This window comes from Pleurodeles waltl, chromosome 9, assembly GCF_031143425.1.
Source record: "Pleurodeles waltl isolate 20211129_DDA chromosome 9, aPleWal1.hap1.20221129, whole genome shotgun sequence".
NCBI lineage: Eukaryota > Metazoa > Chordata > Amphibia > Caudata > Salamandridae > Pleurodeles > Pleurodeles waltl.
In genome coordinates, this window is record NC_090448.1 from 1,006,423,450 (window position 1) to 1,006,446,405 (window position 22,956).

Sequence of the window (22,956 nt, forward strand, 5' to 3'; positions counted from 1 at the left end):
ATAGTTTGATCCTTCCTAGGCTCACCATTCTGCACATGCTGGTTCAGAATCTGCAATGCTACGTGGCTTGTGCAACACAAACTAACACACTGGCAAAATCATACTACAGCTCCAAAGTGGTCCTTACCCGGCACTAGAAGGGACTCGTTTTGTAAATAACATGTAGCACAGTGGTTCTGCAATTAATCTGTTGATAATCTATGGATTTGTGGTGCCAAGGCCTATGAAGAGACTTCCTTTGAAGAAGTCTTAATCCCTGGGGACCAGACTCTCAAAAACAGAAACCAGGTATGGACCCACACAGACTTAAATATTCGTTTTAAGCAGATTTTGGACAACTGAAAGAATTACATCATTATTTTCTGAAAGTTGTCCGCATTGCAGATCCCAAGGAGTACACACGTTTAACTGTTTTTTTTGTTTTTTTACATAGCGAAATACATATGCATCCATTTCAGTATGTGGAAAATGTTAATTTTCAGAAATGTACAGCTTTCTGGATTCACTGATGGGGTTCAGATCGGTTTCCAACAAACTGCAAATCGGTAGAAATCACTCACAAAATTGCAAAAACTATGGAATAATAATTTTATTTCCAACTCTCCCTGTTCCCGATAGCTGGAAGGAGGGCGATTATTACACAGTAAACCTTTTGTTAAAGGTACACTCAAAAAAAGATAATGCTTTCTTGCACAAGACCACTTTGCTAAACAACACAAAAACATTGTTTTCGTTTTAGCTATATTTCGGGTTCCACAAACCTAGAGCATATATCCCGCTCCGAAAGACCCTAACAAACTTTCTTCACTCCCCGGGTGGCAGGAGGTCGGAGGACACAAATCCCACGAGGCAGCAGGCTTTTTATATTTCTAAAAAGAAAATGGGATGGGGGCTGGCTGCACTGGCATCAGACCACACACACATCACTAAAGCACAGTCTTTCTCATTTTCGCCACTCCCCACAAAATGGGAGGGACAGAAAGCCCACTGGATGGCAGCGAATAGTTTTTATAAAAGAAAATGGGGTGGGGCTAGCCCGTTTTGGCATTTGTAAAGAGGTAACTCCCCCCCCCCCCTCATTCTGCAGGGGCTACAGTGAAGAGCAAGACTGGCAAGCCCTGCACCCCATTCTGTTTCACAATTTCCCCCCGATTGTCTGACCTGTGCCTCTGCCTATCCTTCCCAGGATGGGCAGGTACACGGTAAACACTCCAATCTATCCTCCAAGAGCGGCTGAAGCCCACCAGCCTTCCATGGAGAAAAAAACAAACGAAATTAGATGGGATGCTGAGGTATCTTTGCATTGAGCCTCATCCCAGGCACCAGACAATATTTCTGTCCCAGGTAGGTACGAGGCAGAATGGGGGTTTACCCGGTCTATGCCAGATCTTAAGTCAAAACTAGAACCAAAAGAAATCCCCATTTCCTTTCAGTGCATGGCTGCATTATACGGGGCCTGGGTCAGAGAGCTGCAAGGGGACTCCAATAACCCATGATAGTGTGGTATGCATGGGTACCAGCGCATTTTCTTACCCAGAAATCCCCCAAAAAAGCAAAGTATGGGTTCTTACTTATATATCACTCTGCCTCTTTCTGCGAATGGCCAATGTCTTTGAAAAGCTACCTCAAATGTGTGGGTGGATTCAACGCATATCATAGGACAAGACCAAGACTGTAATCATATGAAGACTTCATTGACACTACATTGACTTAACATGGTTCACGTTCTGACCAGTTCCTTTTGCAGGCAACAGGCCCACTCACACAAGTGGAGCACTGTAGTAATCAAGAGAAGCGTGGTTAAGCTGGGTGACAGACAGCTTGTGGATTCCTACAGATTTCAGAAATGTTCCGTTACAGAAATAAGGAAAATCTGTGATTGTGGCCAAAGCTTGATGCTTACTGTGGATTCTAGTTTTTTTTTTTAAACTAGCGGAAGCTTCGCAAGTCACACCACCGTGGACTTCCCTGGGCGTGTATTTTTCACGAATGTAGGGGGTTGATAGGTTTTCCTTGGGTGTCAGCTGAGCCCAGACCAAAAATCACAGCTACTCACATTGCCATGATGAGCAGATTTGAAGAAGGAATACAAAAATCCCTCTCAATCACATGACACTTTTGTGAGTAGTACAAATAGCCATTATTCCTAAATATACTAGGTTTTAATAAAAATGCATAGGTTTCCTGCACACCCATATTTTCATACATAAGATTTCACCATATTCATTGATGCAGGACTGGTACACAATGCAAAATCGTTAAAAGGTGCAATTCAGTTCTAGGTATCATATGTCCTTGGAAAACCAATGAACACTATGGCCCCCATTATGATTCTGGCGGTCTCTAGACAGCCAGGGTCCTGGTCGCTTTCGGAGTAGTGCCAGAGCGGAAGTTCGACTGAGACATTACAACCATGGTGTTACCACCACGGTCGGACCGCGGGCACTGTCACTTTTCAGATGCCCAACGGCCTGGCGGTGCCAGTGGTCCCAATCAGCGCTGCCCTGCAGATAACGACCCCTCCCTCCGCTGGCGTTTACATGCCAGTTTCACCGCCATGTAAAGGCTGGCGGAGATGGGGTGCTGGGGGCCCTGCACTGCCCATACACTTGATATGGGCAGTGCAGGGGCCCACTGGCCAGCCCTGTCGCACAAATCACGGTCTGCTTTGCACACAGTGATATGCACGACAGAAGCTGGTGCACCCAGTTCTATTATAAGCCGACGTCAATTTTTTTGCGTGTTTCCCACTAGGCCAGCGGGTGGAAACTGTGTTTCTACCCACTGGCCCAGTGGGAAACTCATTACAGGGCCATCGGGAAGGAGACCGCACTGGCAGTCTCCTGACCGTGGGAGTTTGGCAGGGGGCCTTTTCCACCCGCCAAACTCGTAATTAGGGCATATGTGTTTCAGAATCCCCAACGAATATGGAAAAAAAGAAACTACATTTGCCTTGGAAACTTCTGTGTTAAAAAAAAAAAAAAGTTATGAAGGCTTAAGCACAAAGTGCTCCATATATAAAAATAACAAGCATTTGCAATGCAACGGGTCTCGCGTTTGCTCATTTTAGAGCTGATCGCGTTGTAAACTCCTAACCCGACTTTTCACCTAACGGGCAAAAGTGCATTTATGTACATAACCCGAAAAAGTGAAATTAATTATGTAAAGCGCTCCACTTCTGCCAAGCGAGATCGCCCTCGTAAATGAGAGAAAAAGAAGTCCACAAGCCTGCTGGAAAACAGCACGCCTCGCATGTTTTCTGTACTTGGTCGCTGCGCTGGAGGAGGGCTAGCCACCGGAAAAGGCATGACGTATGCGTGCCTTCGACTAATGAAAGCAAGCAGATTTTATTAGGCAAGCCCACGAACCAATAAATACTGACGTGACGTTGACAGGGCTCCGAGCCCTTTTCTAAACTCTAAAGCGTCTCGCTGCGATACGCATGCGCGAGCGCATGCAACACAGGCTCGACCCTAAAAAAGACTAGGCAATCCAGAGGGTTTGGAGCTGGGGAAGAGAGGAGCCTCAGCACTTAAGGGGCTACCAATCTGGCTCCTGGACAAGAATCAATTTACCTTGATAGAAGATGTAAAAAACAAACAAAAAACAAGCAACTGCTTAGAAAAAGATTTTAAAAATTAAAGGGGCCAGTTGGTCTACAGAAAGAAGAGCCCCCACTCTTACTGGGGACACTAATAAAAAAAAAAAGAAATCACAAGTAATTTAACAGAAAACAATTCACTTTCAATCTAGCCACATAACGTTGAGAGACAAGTTATTGAAAAATCAGTAATTGAGTGAAATCCAGTCTACCCAAATAATTTTAACAGGCAAGAATAATAACTTGATAGACCGTAATTTTATGGTGAAAATAACATTATTAAAATATTACAATGTAAAAATGCTAAATACATTATTTTCTGACAGAAAGATGGGCAATATTTAAAGCGGGCAGTGCATGCACTTGACAAAGGAGAAGGGATAAGTATTTTCCAAATCCGCTCCTGGGTGCTGTCCTCTTGACTAATCATCTTCAGGGTTGACATTTTTCTTGAAATTAGGTAAGAGAAAGCTTACAGCTTACACAGAGGTAACAAATTCACACACAGCATTCAAAACAATTCATCTTTTTAAGTAGTATAAGATCGAAACATTCTTTCCCATCCATCCCACTGACATTATATGGCATTAAATGCTGTCATATTTTACAATATATACTTTACAACCGTATTTGTCATATGACTATTGCGACAAATATACAGATATACATACTTATATATATATACAATGTTCGTTTTAGCTTAAATACATATAGGCAAATTTACAAAAGCATGTACGTTTCAGGAGTTTTACTTAAGATCACATCAGTGCTTCCTGAAACAAACCAAAACGGTTTACGAGATCAAATCCATGATCAATTTCCATATGATCGAATAGAAAATATATACATAACTTTATTGCAAAAGCAGACGGAGTTAAGCCAAACTGACAGTTGTACCAAATGACTTTCCACAGAATCGCATCAACTGCTAGAACTTAGTGTCTGAAATTTCTTCCGAAGGTTTTTCACGAGGCTCTGATTATCCTCCCACATCAATTGTACAGAAGTTCCTTTTTGGTCAGAGGGTATGTTCATTGAGTTCTGTGACTTGGCCTCCTCTTCCTGTATTGCTTCCCTTTGGGCGTACTCTTCAGACTCCTGGTAGGCCTTACATCGCTCAATGACTGCCTTGACCGATATCTTTTCCCTGGATGTTGGTGACCGGATATGCACATAGCTGTCATCCTGTTCCATGCTAGGAACACCACTTTCAGGATTTTCTAGCAGGTCTCTATTACACAGTCTCTCCATAACAATCACCTTTTTGTCGTTCTCCAACGGGGCCTCTGCACTTACATAATAAGACCCATCTGTTTCCTGGTTTTGTTGACTATTTTTATGCAAGCCTTCTGAGGGGCACTTGACTAGCCTGGGGTTAAGAGAAGCGACACCAGATAATTTTTTGTGTGGTTCAGTTTTAATGTTATTGTGGCGAATCCCTTCCTTTGGTGTCTGCAGTGGTAAATCTGACATCTGACAGATGTTCATACTGCATGAACGCCCAATCGGGTCTTTCAATACCGGATATGGGATGCTAGCAGAATCCCTCGGATAATGATCTGCTATGCTATCTGGTACAGAGTGACTCCTGTTAACTGGAGGTGATTTCACCCTGCTAGGGCCTTGCTTGGAAGTGTACTTGGATCTCAACTCTCGCACATCAGGCCAGTGGAATTTCTCAGTTTCAAGTGGACTTAGTGGACTCCTGCAGCTGGATCTGCCTGGAGAAACGACGGCAGGACTAATAGAAGGACTGAAGGAAAACTGCTTGAATGGCTTCTCGTTGGAAGAACAACCAGACGGAGGAGTCCAGGAACTGTGCTCCTGAATTATCACATGATCATAACTGGGAAGAGATAATACTGATGGTTTTCGTTTACCTGAAAGAAAATACACAAAAATGTGATTTACTAAACAGTCTCTATCAGAATAATGTGAAGTCAGCTCTATTTCACAATAACATTTACATCCTAACCCACTAGCATAAAAAATATATAGTCCTAGTTCAGAAATCTAGTATGATATGCAGTTTGATTTTCTCTCTGGTGCCCTGCTATGTATTCGCTACACCATGGGTCTTGTGGGACAGCCCATTTTGAATGCTTTCAGTAATTGTACAACCTTCTAGCCACAAACGGATTGTTTACTGTAGCCTTCAGAAGAACAACAATTCAACTGTTACCAAGCTTACTAGACAGAGAGTCTTTTCAAACTCTCAGACCATAGGTGAAAAGCTCAAAGGTAACTACTGCACACCCCTACAACCATGTAAGCACACACTGGTACATCCAACACTGGTGCTGGCCACAACTGAGGTTTCAAACATGCAACTTCCTTGGAGCATGAATAAAGAAGCATAGAAGTCTGGCTCGTGGTCGGTATGGTGTAGTTGTCAATCTGAAAACGGTTTACGTACATACATTTTAGAGCACCACTCACATTATCAATCATCAACCCTATATTTGCCATCCACAGAGAAGTGGAAACTTATTTCCTGGAAGTGAGTGGCCTTTTTTTATCCTTTGCTTTTTTTTTTCTTCTCAGCAGCAGTTGGTGAACAGTCCTACGATCTGATCCAATAGCATTACGTCAAAATATACTGCTGTGATAATGCTGTTTTCCCCATCTAAGAAAATGACTGCTCCAAGTTTATATTTTCCTAATGTTCATGTCACCATAAATTATTTTTGGAAATAGAACACTGACATGTTATCTTAGCTCTTGTTTGTATAATACATATCTTGAACTACTGATCACCCTTTTCTCCTCTTTAAAGAATAATCCCTGCATCCAAGTCTCCAGCACTTATGAACTGTAACACAGCATGCGTGGTAGTTGAGTTTAGACTCTTGAATCAGCTGTGCCTGTCCAGTGCCTTATACCAGACTCATCCAAAGGGATTGTAAATTATGTCCAACTGAATCTCAGTGACCACTGCCCCTTACAGAAATTCAGTGTTATGTGCCACAGACAGTGGGATTGAGTCCTCCGGTGTTTTAGATGGAACCATGCCAGTCTTGAAACCCGTCTTCAAGAACCTATGCCAGTGATATCACCTCCATCTCCAGGACCTGACTTTCCAGAAAACAGAATACAAGAGACCAGAGAAAACTTAACTCTAGCGTTTTTTTGGAATAATCCCTAATGCAATCTTATAAATCTACTCTGAAGGACTGAGGTGCTGGGATCTGAAATATAGCTTGGCATGGGGCACTGGGCCTAACAAACAAAATTAAATTACAAATGAGATTACTTTGCAACACTTGAATTGAGAGCTTTGGCTATGGTTGTAATGCCTGAGCAGCTACAATATAAACTCATTTCCAATTTCAAGAACAGCAAAAGAACAAGGATCCAACAATCCTTGGATGAATCTAAAATTGGAGTGCACAGAGTTGTTATCAATGTTGTCATTAGAGATGTTATCAATGCAGTCATTCAACATGTCATGCATGATGTAATATGGGAGGGTAGAAGCAGTTCATGGCGAGGGGGAAGATGAATAGTTACCTAAGGCACGGGTTATAGATACTTGAGATAACTATAGCGGATGAATGTCTGTAGTTTTGTTAGTTTAAAACAGTTTTAACTGACATTTTCAGCAACTATAACGTCCCTTTATCCTTTGTTATTTTTTGTGAATTTCTAGTTTATTTTTTATTTTATTTTTTAATGTAAGGCAATCTCTTATTACTATACCTAACAATAATGTCAATTTAGCTGCGTTTTTTCAGAGAATATATGCATGTTCATGTAAACACATATACATACTGTTAAGGTTGCGACTCTCTAATTTATAACGGTATTTTAAACTTTATTTAAATTAACATTTAGTAAACCCTCATTTGTAACTGAAATGAAAGGGCTGGCTGATCAAAACTTCCTAATGTACTCCCCAAGAATAAAATTAACGGCTCAGCTGCCTGGAAAGGCAACCTAGGGGAAGCCCTGTTTGGGAACCTCAACCTAAAAAAATCATTTATTAATGGGTACTCTGAGTAAAATGCTTCACAACTATAAACGGTGCATCAACTGGAAAGACCCTTGCATGAGAAAAGTAGTGTTAATTAATCATATTAAACCAACTATTTGTTCTGTAGCTAGCATGCTTTCCTAACACTATTATTGAGAAGAACTCGAAGAAAAATATATCATAAACCACGTTTCAGGTGGTTTATAGGCAACATGCGGGCAATAAAGTATGTGTTACTTTTAAGCAGAGTGTTTAGGTTTTCTTTCTACACAAGTGAAACACAGAAACATGTGGTACTGCCATGTCTGGTCATTTTAACAAAAGAAAAATCCGAATTCAATTAAGGTAATTTTAGTACTATAGGTACTGGTGTCAAAGCATTGGCAATGCAGCTCATATCTTTCGGAAAGTATACGGAATCTCAATAGGGCCAGTCAACCTAGTGCGCACTGTGAAGGACTATACATTCAACTTCCTGCAACTGAGTCACAGATTGCCAAGCCAGCATTGCTTATCTGGTATCTGTCAAACAAAAGAATATAGTGCATATCCAGCACCACAATAAAAACATTGATATCTGAACAGCACTTTTCAGGTCCTTATGAGCACCACCGTGAACAGTTATTTAATCATCTACAGTGACCGGGGAAAAGAATATCTAAGGTGAGGGTGATGCACACACATATAATAGAGATGATCATGTTCAAGGGCTTTAGTATTACTGCTCTAAATGTCTTCCTCATTTTCCAGTTATTGAGATTAATGTTATTGGATCAGAGGGATAATGGTATTTATAACACTGATATTTCAATGGTACACCTTGGTAGAAAAGGAATTACAAGTAATACAGCTCTACAACCATAACAGCTTGGACACTCATAGTGCATACCTCATCACTGTACATTAGAAGGTCAAGCATATGCCATGACTATTTTGAGATGTTAGTTATACTATTCAGCATTTAAATTCCCAAATAAGTCATATTTACCCTTAACATCCATGTGTTTCTCTTCCTGTAGAGAAGCGAGTATGTTCTTCTTGAAATCTTCCTCCAACTCCTTCACATGCCTCTGTATGACAGGTTTGTTGCTTTTTATCCTTTGGCTATATTTCCGTGCTAACTGATAAACCTTGCTCTTCACTTTGTCGTTCAGGTCTCCTTCTAGGATTTTTGTGTATTGCAGGATCTTCGGATGAAGTTTTACAGGCTGGAACATGTTAGTGTCTTGGCCATCGACAGTAACATTGTGTGATAGTTTGGTAGGCAATGTTTGACATGGGGAATTACTTTCTGGAGAAGGAACTGGGGATTCTTCGTTTATTGTACTGAGGTCACTGTCCTCAATAATAAGCAAAGGTTCGTGCAAGTCAAAGCCATTCTCAATGTTGCCAGAAAAATGGTCTCCTTTCTGCTTGTGTTCAGGATTTGTACTAGTTTTCCCTCTTTCACCTTCACTGAATGACCCACAATGTTCAGCTATAGGGTCATTGTGTGCCCTCTCCATCTCCTCCCATACTTTAAACATCTGCGAGGGTGGTTTGAATTCAGCATCTGTAATTGGCAGCTGATCTGCAAAAGTACTTTGTTTGGCCTGATCTGCATTCTCCTTTGGATATGAAACCAAGGGGTTAACCTGATCACTGTTGTAAATTGGTACTTCTGAGTAAGCCCAAGATGCCGGCCTGCTACCACCAGTGCTGTTGGTTTCGCTAGCAGAACTGCTTTTCCTTTTCCTTACAGTTACCTCCAATTTAGTTTCAGCCCTTGGTAGGCTGTTAAACTTAAATACAGAGTTTCTTACTACTCCTGCAGGAATGTAGGACAGGCTCTCCCTTCTTTTGATACTGAAAGCTGCATCATTGCTCTCAGCATGATCATAATAACCTTTGATTTTGTCAAGGAGCAATCGGTCCTGTTTGGATAGCGTTGAGTCTTTCCTCTTGAACACAGGCCTGTCAGTCTCATTTGGGCTTCCTAAGCTCGGAGATCCTGTGGTTTTTAATGGAGAAAAGCATGGAGAAAAAATGGTTCCTGCTTCTCCTGGGTTATCTCGTGGAGAGGAGCAATTGTGAGCATCAGAAGAACTGGTATGGTGTTGCTTGTCAATGCAATCCAGACTCTTTGTGCTACCACTTCTACTGGACATTCTTGGAGTTAGACAGCCAATGTATTTCCCATCATCCAGCGCCATGCTGCTCCTTCTAGACAGGCTATTCGTGAACCTTTCTGCAATGATGCTGGCATGGTCCAAGACAGATGGTGGAAGAATACTGCCCGGCTCCTGTGTGATTATATCCTCTTCATCTTCGCTACTGAGTGTCTTTATATCCTCTGGGTTCTCAGTCTCTCCGTGTTCGACTGGGTCATGAATGTCTACAGCACTGTTGCTTTTAATTCCTTCTGGTTGAGTCAAAACTGATTTTTCTTGCAGAGTATTTAACTTTAAATCACAAGGCATCTCATCTGACTTTTCACTTTCAGGGAGAGTCTTATCTTCTAGAAAAGTAGCCATCTCGATAGCAGGAGCAGCCTGAAAAAATAAAAAGAGATGGTTATTGCATATAAAGTTATGCTACTGATAGAAGTTGTTAGACATTGGGTCTCTAGTGGCCAGGGGTATGCACCCTGTCCAAGTAGGGACCACTATCTTAGTCGGGGTAAGTCAAATACACAACCTAAAGCAACCTGTGCACACCCTCTAGTAGCTTGGCGTAGAGCAGACAGGCTTAACTTAGAAGGCAATGTGTTAAGTATTTGTGTAACACACATACAGGAATCACAATGAAACAACACCAAAAGGACTCCACCCAGATGTATTAAAAAATACTGATTATTTATCTGAATAGATCAAGAAGATGAACATTCACTTTTAAAAGGGTGTAGCGAATAAGGGCACTTTGTACGGGGCTCGCCTTTATGGTATTTCATAAAAATACAGGTGTACTCCTGCAAGAAGCCCAGTGAAGATAAATTGGGGCCGTTCCGGACTGGCCCGAATATGGAATACAGGGTGTTTATCTTCCTAATGCAGAGAGCGCAGCGGAAGCTCTGAGGTCACTCAGGCCTCCGTTGTCCAGGAAAGCATCACCGCAGCTGCGGGTAATGGGCGAGGTGATGTCTATGGGTGCGGGGGCAGGAAGCAGTGTTGCTCACCAGCTGGGGAAGAGCAAGGAGGTGTCTGTCACATGCCCACATGGGTGCCATGGTGCAACAAAGCTGCTCCCAAGACCTGATGAGACTGGTGGCGGGCTGCAATTAACCTGCTCCGAAGTCCTGATGAGACAGGTGGCAGGGTACAACAAAGCTGCTCCAAAGTCTTGCTGAGACATGCGACGTGCTGCCATGAAGCCGCTCCGAAGTCTTGATGAAACAGGCAGCAGGGTACAACAAAGCTGCTCTGAAGTCTTGATGAGCCGAGCAGCAGATTAAATGAAAGCATTCTGGAGGTCTTTGATGGCCTGGAGACTTTTAGCAGACTTGGGGGCAAGTCGGCAAGCCCTTGGAGTCACCCTGGGGGTGATTGTTGATTCTTGGGTTGCAGGGCAGAGATCAGCAAACAGCAAGGGAGGACACCAGTTCCTTAAAACTGTCAGGCACAGTAAAGTGGTGATCCTCCAGCACAGCAGTCTTTACTCCTGCAGAGTTTCCTTGAGTCCAGAAGTGTACTGCTTTTAGCAGGTCAGAGACACAGTACTTACTCTAAAAAGTGCCTTTGATGTGGGGGATGACTTCAAAAGGTTTCCAAGAAGTGCACAGGTGCCCCTTTCAGCTCAGCCCCAGCTCCAGACTATCAGTGCAGTGGGGGGCAATCAGCCCTTTTGTGTGGGCTCTGGCCACTACCCTGATGTAAGTGTAAGTCCTTCCCAACATCCTCCCCAGGAAGACCCATCAGTATGCAGATGAATGCAGATGCAATTGAGTATCCTTTGTTGTGGGTGCCTGAAGGGAATGCACAAGTGTAGCTGCCACCTAGCCCAGACAAGATGTGTATTGGAGACGGACTTAAGGCACATAGGACAGAGGGGGGCTGAGAAATGCCCACTTTCTAAAGGTGGAATTTCTAAAATCATAATAATAAATCCAGCTTTACCGGCAGAGAGGATTTATTGCTGCCATTCCAATGACACCAATCATGAATCAGCTACTCCTCTCTGATTAGAAATTGCAGCTTAAAAGTATTATAAGTAATCGCCAATGCTGTTCTATGAGACCTGCAGGCCTTACAGTAATACTGCACATAACAGCTCTGCACTGGCAGGCCTGAGACATGTTCGCAGGGCTACTGGAGTGTGTGGCAAAATCAGTGCTACAGGTCCACAAGTACCGTTTAATTTACAGGCCCTAAGTATATGGTATAACACTTTACATGGGACTTACAGGTAAATTAACTATGCCAATTGTGGACACACCAATGATATCTTGTTAGGGGGAGAAGCACATGCAAGTTAGCACTGGGAAAGTGCTCAGAGTCCTAAGGCCAAAAAACAGGAGGTAAAAGGCAAAGAGTCTGCGAGAAGACCATCATAAGGATGCTGGGTCTAACAAATGTCTAACTTCCGTAAGGTGAATGTCTCTAGACAAATATTCCAACATGCGAAGTAGCGAGGTTACTGGTATTTTAGGGGTTGTTGCTGCTTTACACACTTACTACAGAGAAAAGGCATTACTATCTCCATTACTTGAGCGCATTGAATACTTTACTGATTAGAATAAGTGAACAGAAACCACAAATGGAGTCTACAAAACACAATATTGTGTTTATGTTGCTTGTAATTCACTCAAAATGAATTGTGAAGGCAGTTGTGGTTAATTCAAACTCTGATTGTCTACATGTTCACCTACACCAACATTTGTAATTAATTTAACTTATTGAAGCACAACGCGCATGGCAATCCAAGCAACACAGGAAGGCGTAATGATGGAGTCAACTTGTGGAATTAGTGCAGGCTGAGGCTAATCATGTGGGAAAACTGCCAGAGATCTAACCCAGGGAAAAATAACTTAAAGACCACACATGAAAAACATTACAAATTGCAGACCTGGAAGACATTTGGCTACATCGAAATCATACAAGTGATAAATAAAATCAGCCCATATCTACAGAAGCTGACCTTTGTTATTTTGAAGAGTAAAATCAATGGCTTATTTTATTTCTGTTAACAGGCATTGGGCCTGTGGTCAGTTTAGCTGTCAAAAACCTATCAGTTCCAGACAAAATACACTTCAATTAAAAAAATATGTTAAATATACAGAATATTTTTTTTGCCGGTCTGATTATAATATTTAGGACAATTTTGGGTAATTTAGCCCATTCACAGTCAGGGTATGTGTTATATGTTTGTATGAACTTGAGGCTGACAACTTCTGACACAGTTTATGAGTTATTTAAATAATAGTAAAAATGCAGGCCACTGCATAACAGTGATATTTTTTTGTCAACCTGTGGTAATAGTTGACATAATATCCACACATGGCTCTCACATAATGATTGCATGCCTGGCAACATGTAGGCTTGCACAACAAGATGCCCTCCCTTGTACAAAGCTGGCCAAGCACAATGATGGTAATTCCGGACAAACAGTGTGCAGCCACATCATGATGCCCAGTGCCTACTCCTGCAAAAAAAATTAGCCCTTGAATAATGGCAGTCTTTCTTTATACTGTTTGGGCATTCGTTGGTAAAGCCTTAGCTGAGTCTGGCAACTTGTGGGCATCCACAGCATTATCCATGCCCTTGGTAGAATACTGCCATTTGCATAATGATATTTCTAGGCAACCTGTGGGCATCCATACTTATCTTACAAAAATTGTGTCACTCCAGGCATTCTGTGAAGCATCCATGGATTGATGTTGCCCATCTAGGATACAATGCTGATCCCCAAAGAAAGGTTCTTTCTTGACATACTGTGTGGATCAATGACATAATGCTACCCACTTACGGCATAATAATGGTTCAGGTAGTTTGGTGGGAATTCTTGCCACACCGTGGACATACAAGTCACAAATTTGGCCAACCCTGACAATGCTGAGGCTGGCATATAGTGGGCGTCAATGACTCAATGTTGGTACTCGCAGTACAGTGGTAATTTTGCCATAATGTGGGTATCCACAATGCGCAATGTTGCAACAGTTGACATACTATAACCACCCATGGCACGATGGTGCTCAAAACTGCTAGAATGCTGGCTCCGGCATTATAGTAGTAATTCACAACATATTGCATGCATGCTGACCTGGGGAAAAATAGTGGTAATTCCTAGCAAACTGTGGTCAAAAACTGTGTGGTAGTACCAATATGAATAATGTTGAATACATTAGAGTGGAAGGAGCCTCAAAGAAGAGAAGGGCCAGAGAAAGTGAGCATATATGATGTGTAACAGTGTGCATGCTGAGATAACGTCTCTCCAAAACCCAGGAAAAATGCATCTTTGCCAATTGAGCAGGTTGTGAGAGATGGCCATGCAAGATAAAGGCTACTGCATTAGTACATGTTTGTGTGTAATGTCACACTTTGACCTCAGATGTATAGCAGGTGCAAACAGGGCAGACGTGCCAATTCCAACTGGGGCATTGTACTTTGTGTCTGATCCCAAAAAATGTACAATAAAATGTCCGCTCTTATTTAAAAATAGTAGTTCTACCTGATCAAATGACTCCTAATTCAACTGTACTTAGTGGAGTAAAAAATCGTTAAAGGTCTCTTTTACTTCCATAGAGTAAGGCAAAGTCGAAGTTACAGAAATAAGACTGGGTGTAGTCATAATGTAGACAGTACAAAGACTGAGGAACAAAACTGTCTGGGTAAATGGACACAGGTCTGATGATGATCTTGTTAAAGAAAACAAGCTAAACCTTCTGAAAAGGGCACAACAAGAAATAAACAGGCATCACAACTAAGAGTGCATTCTCTATTGAGTGACCTGTGAGAGACCAAGTTTTCTGATGGGTCATCTCCTAATCTCTACTCCCCATGAGGGTAGAGAAAATATATTTTCACATTCTTTACCCCATAAGAACCAGCACTTAACTAGCTTGCAGGGCATCATTTAGGATTCACAATTCCAGAACAGACGGACATCACTGGCATCACCCTACAATTTTGAGAAGCACCCTGGATTTAGTGGCTGAACAGCAGTATTATTCAGCAGGTCTCCCGACTATATAGCTGACTAGCATTTAATGACAAAAACCTGGCATACTGTATGATGCAACATACATATTTGCCCTTATGGGTTCTTTATGCAATTGGACTGTATTTTTGGTTTCAAGGCGAGTATTAGACCTGGCAGCTCTTGGCGTGGTTTCCCTGTACTTTTTGCTTCTGACCCCAGGTTTTTAGATGCTGTACTGTAATTCGTTTTAGATGGTTTTGATACTCTGGGCACTTCACCACTGCTAACCGGTGCTAAAGTGCAAGTACTCTCTGTCTAAATTGTATTGGTGATTGGTTATCCATGGTTGGCATATTTGTATTTCTAGGAAGTCCCTGGTAAAGTGCACTAGAGGTGCCCGGGGCCTGTAAATCAAATGCTACTAGGGGTCCTGCAGCACTGATTGTGCCAACCACGAGTAGCCGTGTAAACATATCTCAGACCTGCCATTGCAGTGTTTGTTTGTGCGGTTTTACACTGCCAATTCGACCTGGCAAGTGCACCCACTTGCCAGGCCGAAACCTTCCTTTTTACGGCATGTAAGTCACCCCTAAAGTAGGCCCTAGTTAGCCATATGGGCTGGGTGCAGTGTATTTAAAAAGGTAGGACGTGTACTGATGTGTTCTACACGTACTACCTTTTAAATAGTGAAATTCCTGGGCAAGGTAGGATCTTGTGAAAAACAAAAACCTTCCTTTGAAGCTTACCTACTTCAAAAGCAGAAATGAGTAGAAGTACTGGACCCAAAACCCCAGATTTTCACATTACTTCTTGATCAAGAGGAACGTCTGCCAAGGAGAAGAGCTTGATGCTTGAGGAGGACCTGCCACTCTGCCTGTTGCTTAGCTGTGTTGGCTTGCTGCTGCTTCTGCCTGAAGAGGGAAAGAACTGACTTTGCTTTATGAAATCCTGCTTATAAAGTTTCTCCAAGGGTTTGGACTGAGCTAGCCCCCTGTTCTGAAGTCTCAGAGACATCAAAGACTTCATCTGCCAGTGCCTGGGCTCTTCTGCAGGGAGTCCTGCTTTGCTAAGTGGTGCCAAATCCAGTCCCTGGGTCCTTAGAAATGGAAGCTAGTAACCTGCAGGGGAAAATCGACATACAGCTATGTGCACATCAGACAAATCGACGCACGGCATGGCCTGCCCTGCGGCTGAAAACTTGACGCGCCACGTGCCTGACAGCTGGAGAAACAATGCAGTGCCTGTTCCAACCTCAAATTCTTCACACAGCGCATCAATAATTTCCGCGCATGGATCCTGAGCATCAAATTCTTCAACATCCTCACAAGGACCCGAGGCTGTGCACGACCTCCCTTGCGAGAAAAGGATCGACGCATGCCCTCCAGTGCGAGTAAAGAATCGATGCACAGCCTCACTTACGAGTAAGGAATCAACGCATTGCTTGCTTTTCTGATTCACCGTTGCCCTTGCAGCTTTATTTTTGACGCATACCAGGTACTTTGTGCTAAAACAATGCATCCATTGATTCCTATGGATTAAGACTATTTTAAAATTTCATAATTTTGCTTGGGTATGTTGGATTTATTTTTTCATTTTGGTTTTGTTTGATTTAGATCGATATTGGCTATTTTTCTAAACTGGTATGGGGTCCTTTTGTGGTGTTTTCACTGTGTTACTGTGTGTGTTTGTACAAATACTTTATACATTGCCTCGGAGATAAGCCTGACTGCTTGTGCCAAGATACCGAGGGAATGAGCAGGGGTTATCTGAGCTGGGTACCTCCCTTACCATGACTTGAGTGAGGGTCCCTGCTTGGACAGAGTGCAAACTGACTGCCAACCAGAGACCCCATTCCTAACAGAGGAATTTCAGTTGACCAAGAAGAACTAAAAAGAGAAGTGGCACATTATTTAAAACTGGAGGTCTTTCTCCTGGATCAAGATAAACGTTGATGACATTTTCCAGCTGGGGAAACATGGCTCCAGGCCTACCCTGTGCAGAGTATCAGCAACAGCTTGAACCCTGCTGCACAGATCTTTGACAGGAAGGAAAATCTGGATTTAAATATTAAATGTCAACTGCAGGTGCACCTTGCTGCCCACACGTTAGGGTGCATAATAATAAAGATTGGAATGTGTGATGTTAGAAATTACATCTTCCCCCAAAGACTAGGCCCAAAGCAACAATTTCATTGGTCAGGCTGTAGCCGACACATAAGAAAAATCTAGGATTATGCAATTTAATCTATAACGTTCGACCTACCTGTACCAGCTACACACGGAGACTTATTTTTATATTTTATAAACCTCTATCTAATGGTGAAATCATATTCTTATTAAATATATTTTGAAAATGTAACTTTCAAAAAAGTTATCCTTACCCTGCCTGAAGCAGCTGGAGACTCATGTGCATTAGCTCCCCAAAACTGCACAGCCTGTGCTTGGCTTAAGTTATGTGTGGAAACTTGGCTTCAATTATGTGTGAAAACTGCTCCGAGCCAACATTGTAGCAGGAAGAGGATCTTGCTATGGAAACCTACAAGTTGGCAGGCAATGCAACCATTATGTTAGGGCCATCGTTTTACCAGGTGTCAGTGAGGGTGTAATGCCAGGGATTTCCAGAAGTTTCCAAAAACTCACCATTATGCGGTGGCCTGCATTTTACCACGGCAATGAGCATAGCAACCATTGTATTATTTTGGTATAGTACTTCCCTACCCCTTTCAAGGTCTAAATAGTAGATAAACTGTGTCGGAGGCTGTCAAGCAGAAGTTGATACAAGCAGGTAACACATAACCCGACTCTACGAATAGCATAAGTTGATTTATTTAACTTGTGGGACATCTAGCAGAACATGGTCTTATCTTTTGAGGTCAACACATGTCCATCCCAACTAATATTCCACTTTCCTAAAACCATCAATTCTGACCACTAACCATTGATTACCTCAGGACCCAGAAAAGAGGCTTCACACCTTGTCCACATAAAATCAAACCCAAGCAGGAATGAGAGTGGCATAGGAGAAATCTTGGATTCTACCAATCTATTTGTTATATATGTATATTTGGCATATATTTAAGCAGAAATAGTTTTACAAAAGTAAAGTAATAGTATAGGGTTATTCAGGTGGCTGTTCGGTTAAGACATAATAGGTGGAAAAAATGAGATGAAGGTTTGAGGTGACAGTAAAAATGATGTTTTGCCAGCATGAACTCGGATGACAAATACAGATACATAACTATAGTTAACTAAACATAAAATCGTCAAGATGTGCTCATATATATTGTCTGAGGGTTACATAAGTCACACATTACTCTTGGCTTTCCAATACCAGGAATTGATCCTTAGGGCCTTTTTAAATTCATGGACAGATTGGTCGATCAGATAGCTGGAAGAAGCAAATCCCAAAGATGGGGCCTTGCAGGTAGAAGGACCAGAATCTAGAGTTCTTTGGGTAAACCAGAAGACTCATATACATTATATTACAGATACATTTACAGAGGGCCAGTGTGTGTGAAACAGGCAGTCTGGAGACAGGCCACGTGCAGATTTAAAAACAGCTGTCAGGGATTTATATTTGCAGGACGACAACCAGCTTGGTAGCAACATGAGATTCTGTCTGGCTGGGGAATTATGAAGAGTTCTTGTAGCAATATTTAGGGCCTTAACAAACAGGGACAAATGAGTGTTGCTGAGGACATACAAGTAGACTGTTCCTGTAATCTAGTTTCAGAGAATTTAACAGTGTTTTCGTTAAATAGAAAGGCCTAAACGTCATACCTTGCATATGATGAAAATATGAAAAATGGCTGCGATTGCAGTGGTATATATGAATGATTTTATGTGCATGTGGATTGAAGAGAAGACATATTTCTGGCAGAGGAGGCACAGGTGAGGATGTTGGGAATAAAGCTGAACAGATAAGGTAATGAGACGTGCAGCAGAGGAGGTAAGTAATATGATCTTTGCTTCTAATGAGTTTCGGATTATTGATCAAAGTGCCACCCCCAATGGTGAACAGTTGTGTGACAATCTGATTTGCATGGCCGAAAAAAGGATGATAAATGGAGACGAAGAATTGTGTGTCTTCAGCATAGACGAGGCCAACTTGCAATGCACTAACTCAAGGGTATGAGAACAAGTGGTCAGAGAAATAAGCGAACAATCTTAAGGTCGAGGTGGCAATACCTAGCAAAATGGGTAAGGTCACAACAGTAAGGTAGACAACTATTTCGGACAAATCAAGAAGTACAAAAGGTTTATGATGACCAGATGCCATGAAGTTGGTTACATGTGTGAGAGATGTTTCTGTAGAGTGGAGGACAGAGGAGGCAGAATGGATGGAGTTGAAGGAGCTATAGGGAGAGGGCTAGGGTATTTAAATACAAAGTCAGTGTTTTGGAGCCGAAACAAAGTTGATACACAACACAGTAATTAGAGAGGCCTAAAGAAGTTTAAAAGCAGAGCTGGGTGAGCTGAAGAGTAGACCTTGTGTACGAGGATGGTGAGAAATATTGCAAGAATAGCTCAGATGGTGGTGAATTTAGACAAGAAATATGATGCAAAGTGATTCACCAAGAGTGATGAATGTGATAGATATACTTAGTTGACAGAGTAAACTGCTGTTAGAACATGCATGTCATTGGGATCAAAGAATGGCGATGAGGGTTTGAAAGTACCCTTCATAGCATGTCTAATGTTTATTGGCTTCAAGATTTTGAGTGATGCCTAGATTAGAGTTAAACACAGCTAGGGAACTTTATGTTCTCTTGGGTCTAGCTTCTGGCATGCAACATTCAGAATTACGTTCAAAATGAAAGCAGCAGACAAGGCTACCATATCATCCCTCTCTACCCCCCACCCACACCTTATCTTTTTCCTTCAGGAGATAAATACATCTCTGGTTCCAGAACTTAAACCATAGAAGGGTCCCAGCAAAACACCCTATTGGTGAATACCATATATATGTTCCTTTAATGCATTAAGGTCTGTCTGAAGTTCAACCAAATTTAATAGTTAGTATCTACACTAAGGTTTAGGATGCACAGCTGAAAATCAAATTAATTTATTTCGAGGCAAATTAGTACTTTGGATATTCCCAGCTGTTTAAGAACATAATTATTAATTTATGACCACTTACATTTAATTTGTTTTGCCTGGAGCCAAAACAGTAACCAAAAGGGTTTACATCCACTGCACATTCAAAAGAGTGACACTTTTGCACCAGACAAGCTAACCTCTACTGGATATGTGATAACTGTGTAGTTTATACCAAAAGCAAAGTCATCACACAAAAAGCTTGGCCCACATGAGTCCTCACTCACGTTGTCTCTATAGATAAAGGCACCCAAGGGCTGTGTGCTACATACGCCTGAGTGGGGTGCAAAGGAAGAAAAGGAAATAAGACTTAAGGATTACAGAAGAGAAGATGGAATCTCCTAAAAATATTCATAAGTAAAACTATGTCTGCCTCGGCATGTTATTAGCAGCCAATAAATAAATGAATAAAAAGGATACATTTCAGTAGCCCATGCAGAGAACATTGAAATGACATCTACATGCCCCTGTGAGACAACAACAAACATTTACAGTGTCTTTTGGAAACCAAGTAGCAACACAGTCATTTGTGTTTGACAACCAGTAGGGTATTGTGAGTTAAGGTAGGGAGAAATTGTAAATAATGTAATAACCCAGACGGTGTTGTAAATATTTGGTATTTTTATCAGCCATCAATTCTATTTACCAGGAAGGTGGATGCCTAGTGAGTGCACAAGCATTCTTAAAAGCTCATATGCCCATCATCTCTCACCTCAGTGTAAGAAGACATGCCTATTCTCTGGGAGCTTAGATATTTGACTTTTCAAGATTTCAAAGATCAAATATTGTAGTCCATAAACCCTCTGATGTGTGAAGCATTGAAATATTGCCAACAATACACATGGTATTAAAAGGCTGCACTGAAGCTCTTTGGTAAAACTTTATAGGTTGCTGTTTTAACTACTCACAATACATCACTTCAGTTCTGTTATGAATACCCATGTCCCTTATCAAAAAGGCAGATTATCCATCATTAGAAATGCGCCTCGTAAACATCAGTGCACAGTAGACCTATTAAAGTGAAGTTGGCGCAAGTATCCATCATATCAAAGTCCATGATTATGCTAAAAAAAAAAAAAATGCACAAGTTTCTTTGCCAACATGGTGCAATACCTGTGCCCCAACAGGGGTGACATCAAAAGTTCGCATACTGAGTAAATGGTGCATTTTTGTAAACCTGCAAACCCCTTTCCTCAACTCGATTTTTCTCCTTAACTCCCTATTTCTCCCTTACTTGCTTTTCCCCCTCACCCTTCTTTACGATGAAAAATGCTATTTTTTGTTACAAGTTTCTATAACTCTTGCCCATTCTTTACCTTCTACCGAGTTCAGTTACTTTTGCATCACATATCTTTACATATTTTTCCATCACAGTTTCTTTAACGTATATCTAGTTTTTATGTACTGCTCGACGGTGTTATTCACTCCTCATGTTAGAGGTGTGACTGTTTTATATTTTTGTGCTTCGGTTTTATACCCGTAATACACTTCGAGAATGTTAAAGGCTCGATCCTTCTAAAGCATTCGACAGTACTTCATAAATTAATATTTATTTTGTTAGAAAGTTTTGCTCCCTGCTGTCTATAAATAAAAGTTATTTCTCGGACTGCTGTCTGCACTGTAGGTGAAAATAAAATGCTTACCTCATCAGGAGGTAGGACGGACAGACTTTGATGGTTTTCTGCTTCGTCCGAGGATTGACTTCTCTGTCTCTTTGACCCCTTTGTTAGCTCCAGTTCTCCTATTTCCCTGCTCTGAAAACAAAACGAAAGCCTGACGTGTTAATGTTGGTGATGCAAGTGTTACCATTTGAAGCACAGGTAGGCATATATTAAAAACTATGGAAAGACAAGGATTTCAAAATTAGTAAAAAATATTTTTAATGGATTATTGGTGTTATGTTGTCTGATAACATTTCTATAGTCAAACTTTCCCTACATAGTAGCAAACTTTCTTCAAATGCAATGGGATCTGGGCTGGCTTTAGGACTGGTGGCGCCCTGTGCGACAGTTTATTGTGGCGCCCCCCGACCCCACGACCTCCTCCTCGGTTTCGCTCACTACAACCCGGCAAATGTGCCCCTCATCTCTTCATCGCTCCCCTTTCACATACATTCAAGAGTTTTAAAACACTTGTAAAGGCTGGCGTTACTAATCCCCTCAGCTAGCCACATAAAATATAGGGGCATATTTAAGAGCCCCTAGCACCATTCTAATGCCACATTAGCATAATTTTTTTTACGCTGTGGCGTTAGAAGGCCAAACACGCAGTGTCATATTTACAAAGTGGTGCAATGCATGCATTGTGCCACTTTGTATCCCTTTGCACTACATTATCCTTGCGCCAGGCATAATGTATGCAAAGATGGCATTCCCCGTTAGGGGAGGCCAAAAAAATGGTGCAAAGAAATCTGACAGATTTTTTTTTCTGGCATTTTTAACGCCTGCTCAGAGCAGGTGTTAAAAGGAGGCATCTGTTGGTTACAATGGGCTTCTGGGAGTTTTGCAGGATTAGCATCAACATTTTTTACGCTAATCCTGCAAAGCACTGGACTAGCGTAAAAAACTCTGACATTAGTCCCCTAACTACCACCATGTTGCGCCGTATTTTAAATACAGCGCACACATGGTGGCATTAGGGGAGCACTAAGAGGTGCAAGAAATGTGGTGCAGCAGCACTTCTATCGAATATGCTCAATACGGGCATATTTAAGAGCCCCTAGTGCCATTCTAACGTCATATTAGTGTTATTTTTTTTTAAGATAATGTGGCGTTACAAGGACAAAAACGCTGCGCCATATTGACAATTTGGCACAATGCATGGTTTGCGCCACTTTGTAACCCTCTGCGCTACATTATGGCTGCACCAGGCATAATGTATGCAGAGGGGGCATCCATCCATTAGGGGGGCCAAACAAATGGTGCAAAGAAATCTGACAGATTTATTTGCGTTATTTTCTTCCGACACTTTTAACGTCTGCTGAGAGCAGGCATTAAAAGGAGGCTTCCATTGGTTACAATTGGCCTCTGGGTGCTTTGCAGGATTAGCATCAACATTTTTGATGCTGATCCTGCAAAGCGCCAGACTAGCATAAACAATTCTGACGCTAGTCCCCTAACTACCGCCATATTTTAAATATGACGCACACATGGTGGCGTTAGGGGGGGTGCAAA

General features: G+C 41.8%; 1 protein-coding gene across 1 annotated transcript in view; it reads right to left on the reverse strand.

Annotated features, from left to right (window-relative positions):
* Positions 1-574: 574 nt before the first annotated feature.
* PLEKHG3 (pleckstrin homology and RhoGEF domain containing G3) overlaps positions 575-22,956 on the reverse strand; it is a 495,850-nt gene continuing 473,468 nt past the window's right edge. The window contains exons 16-18 of the mRNA XM_069207658.1: positions 21,427-21,537; positions 8,563-10,105; positions 575-5,481 (exon numbers count right to left, since the gene is read on the reverse strand). Of these exons, the coding sequence (XP_069063759.1) occupies positions 4,523-5,481; positions 8,563-10,105; positions 21,427-21,537 (2,613 nt within the window). The 3' untranslated portion in view covers positions 575-4,522. The remainder of the gene's footprint in view (positions 5,482-8,562; positions 10,106-21,426; positions 21,538-22,956) is intronic.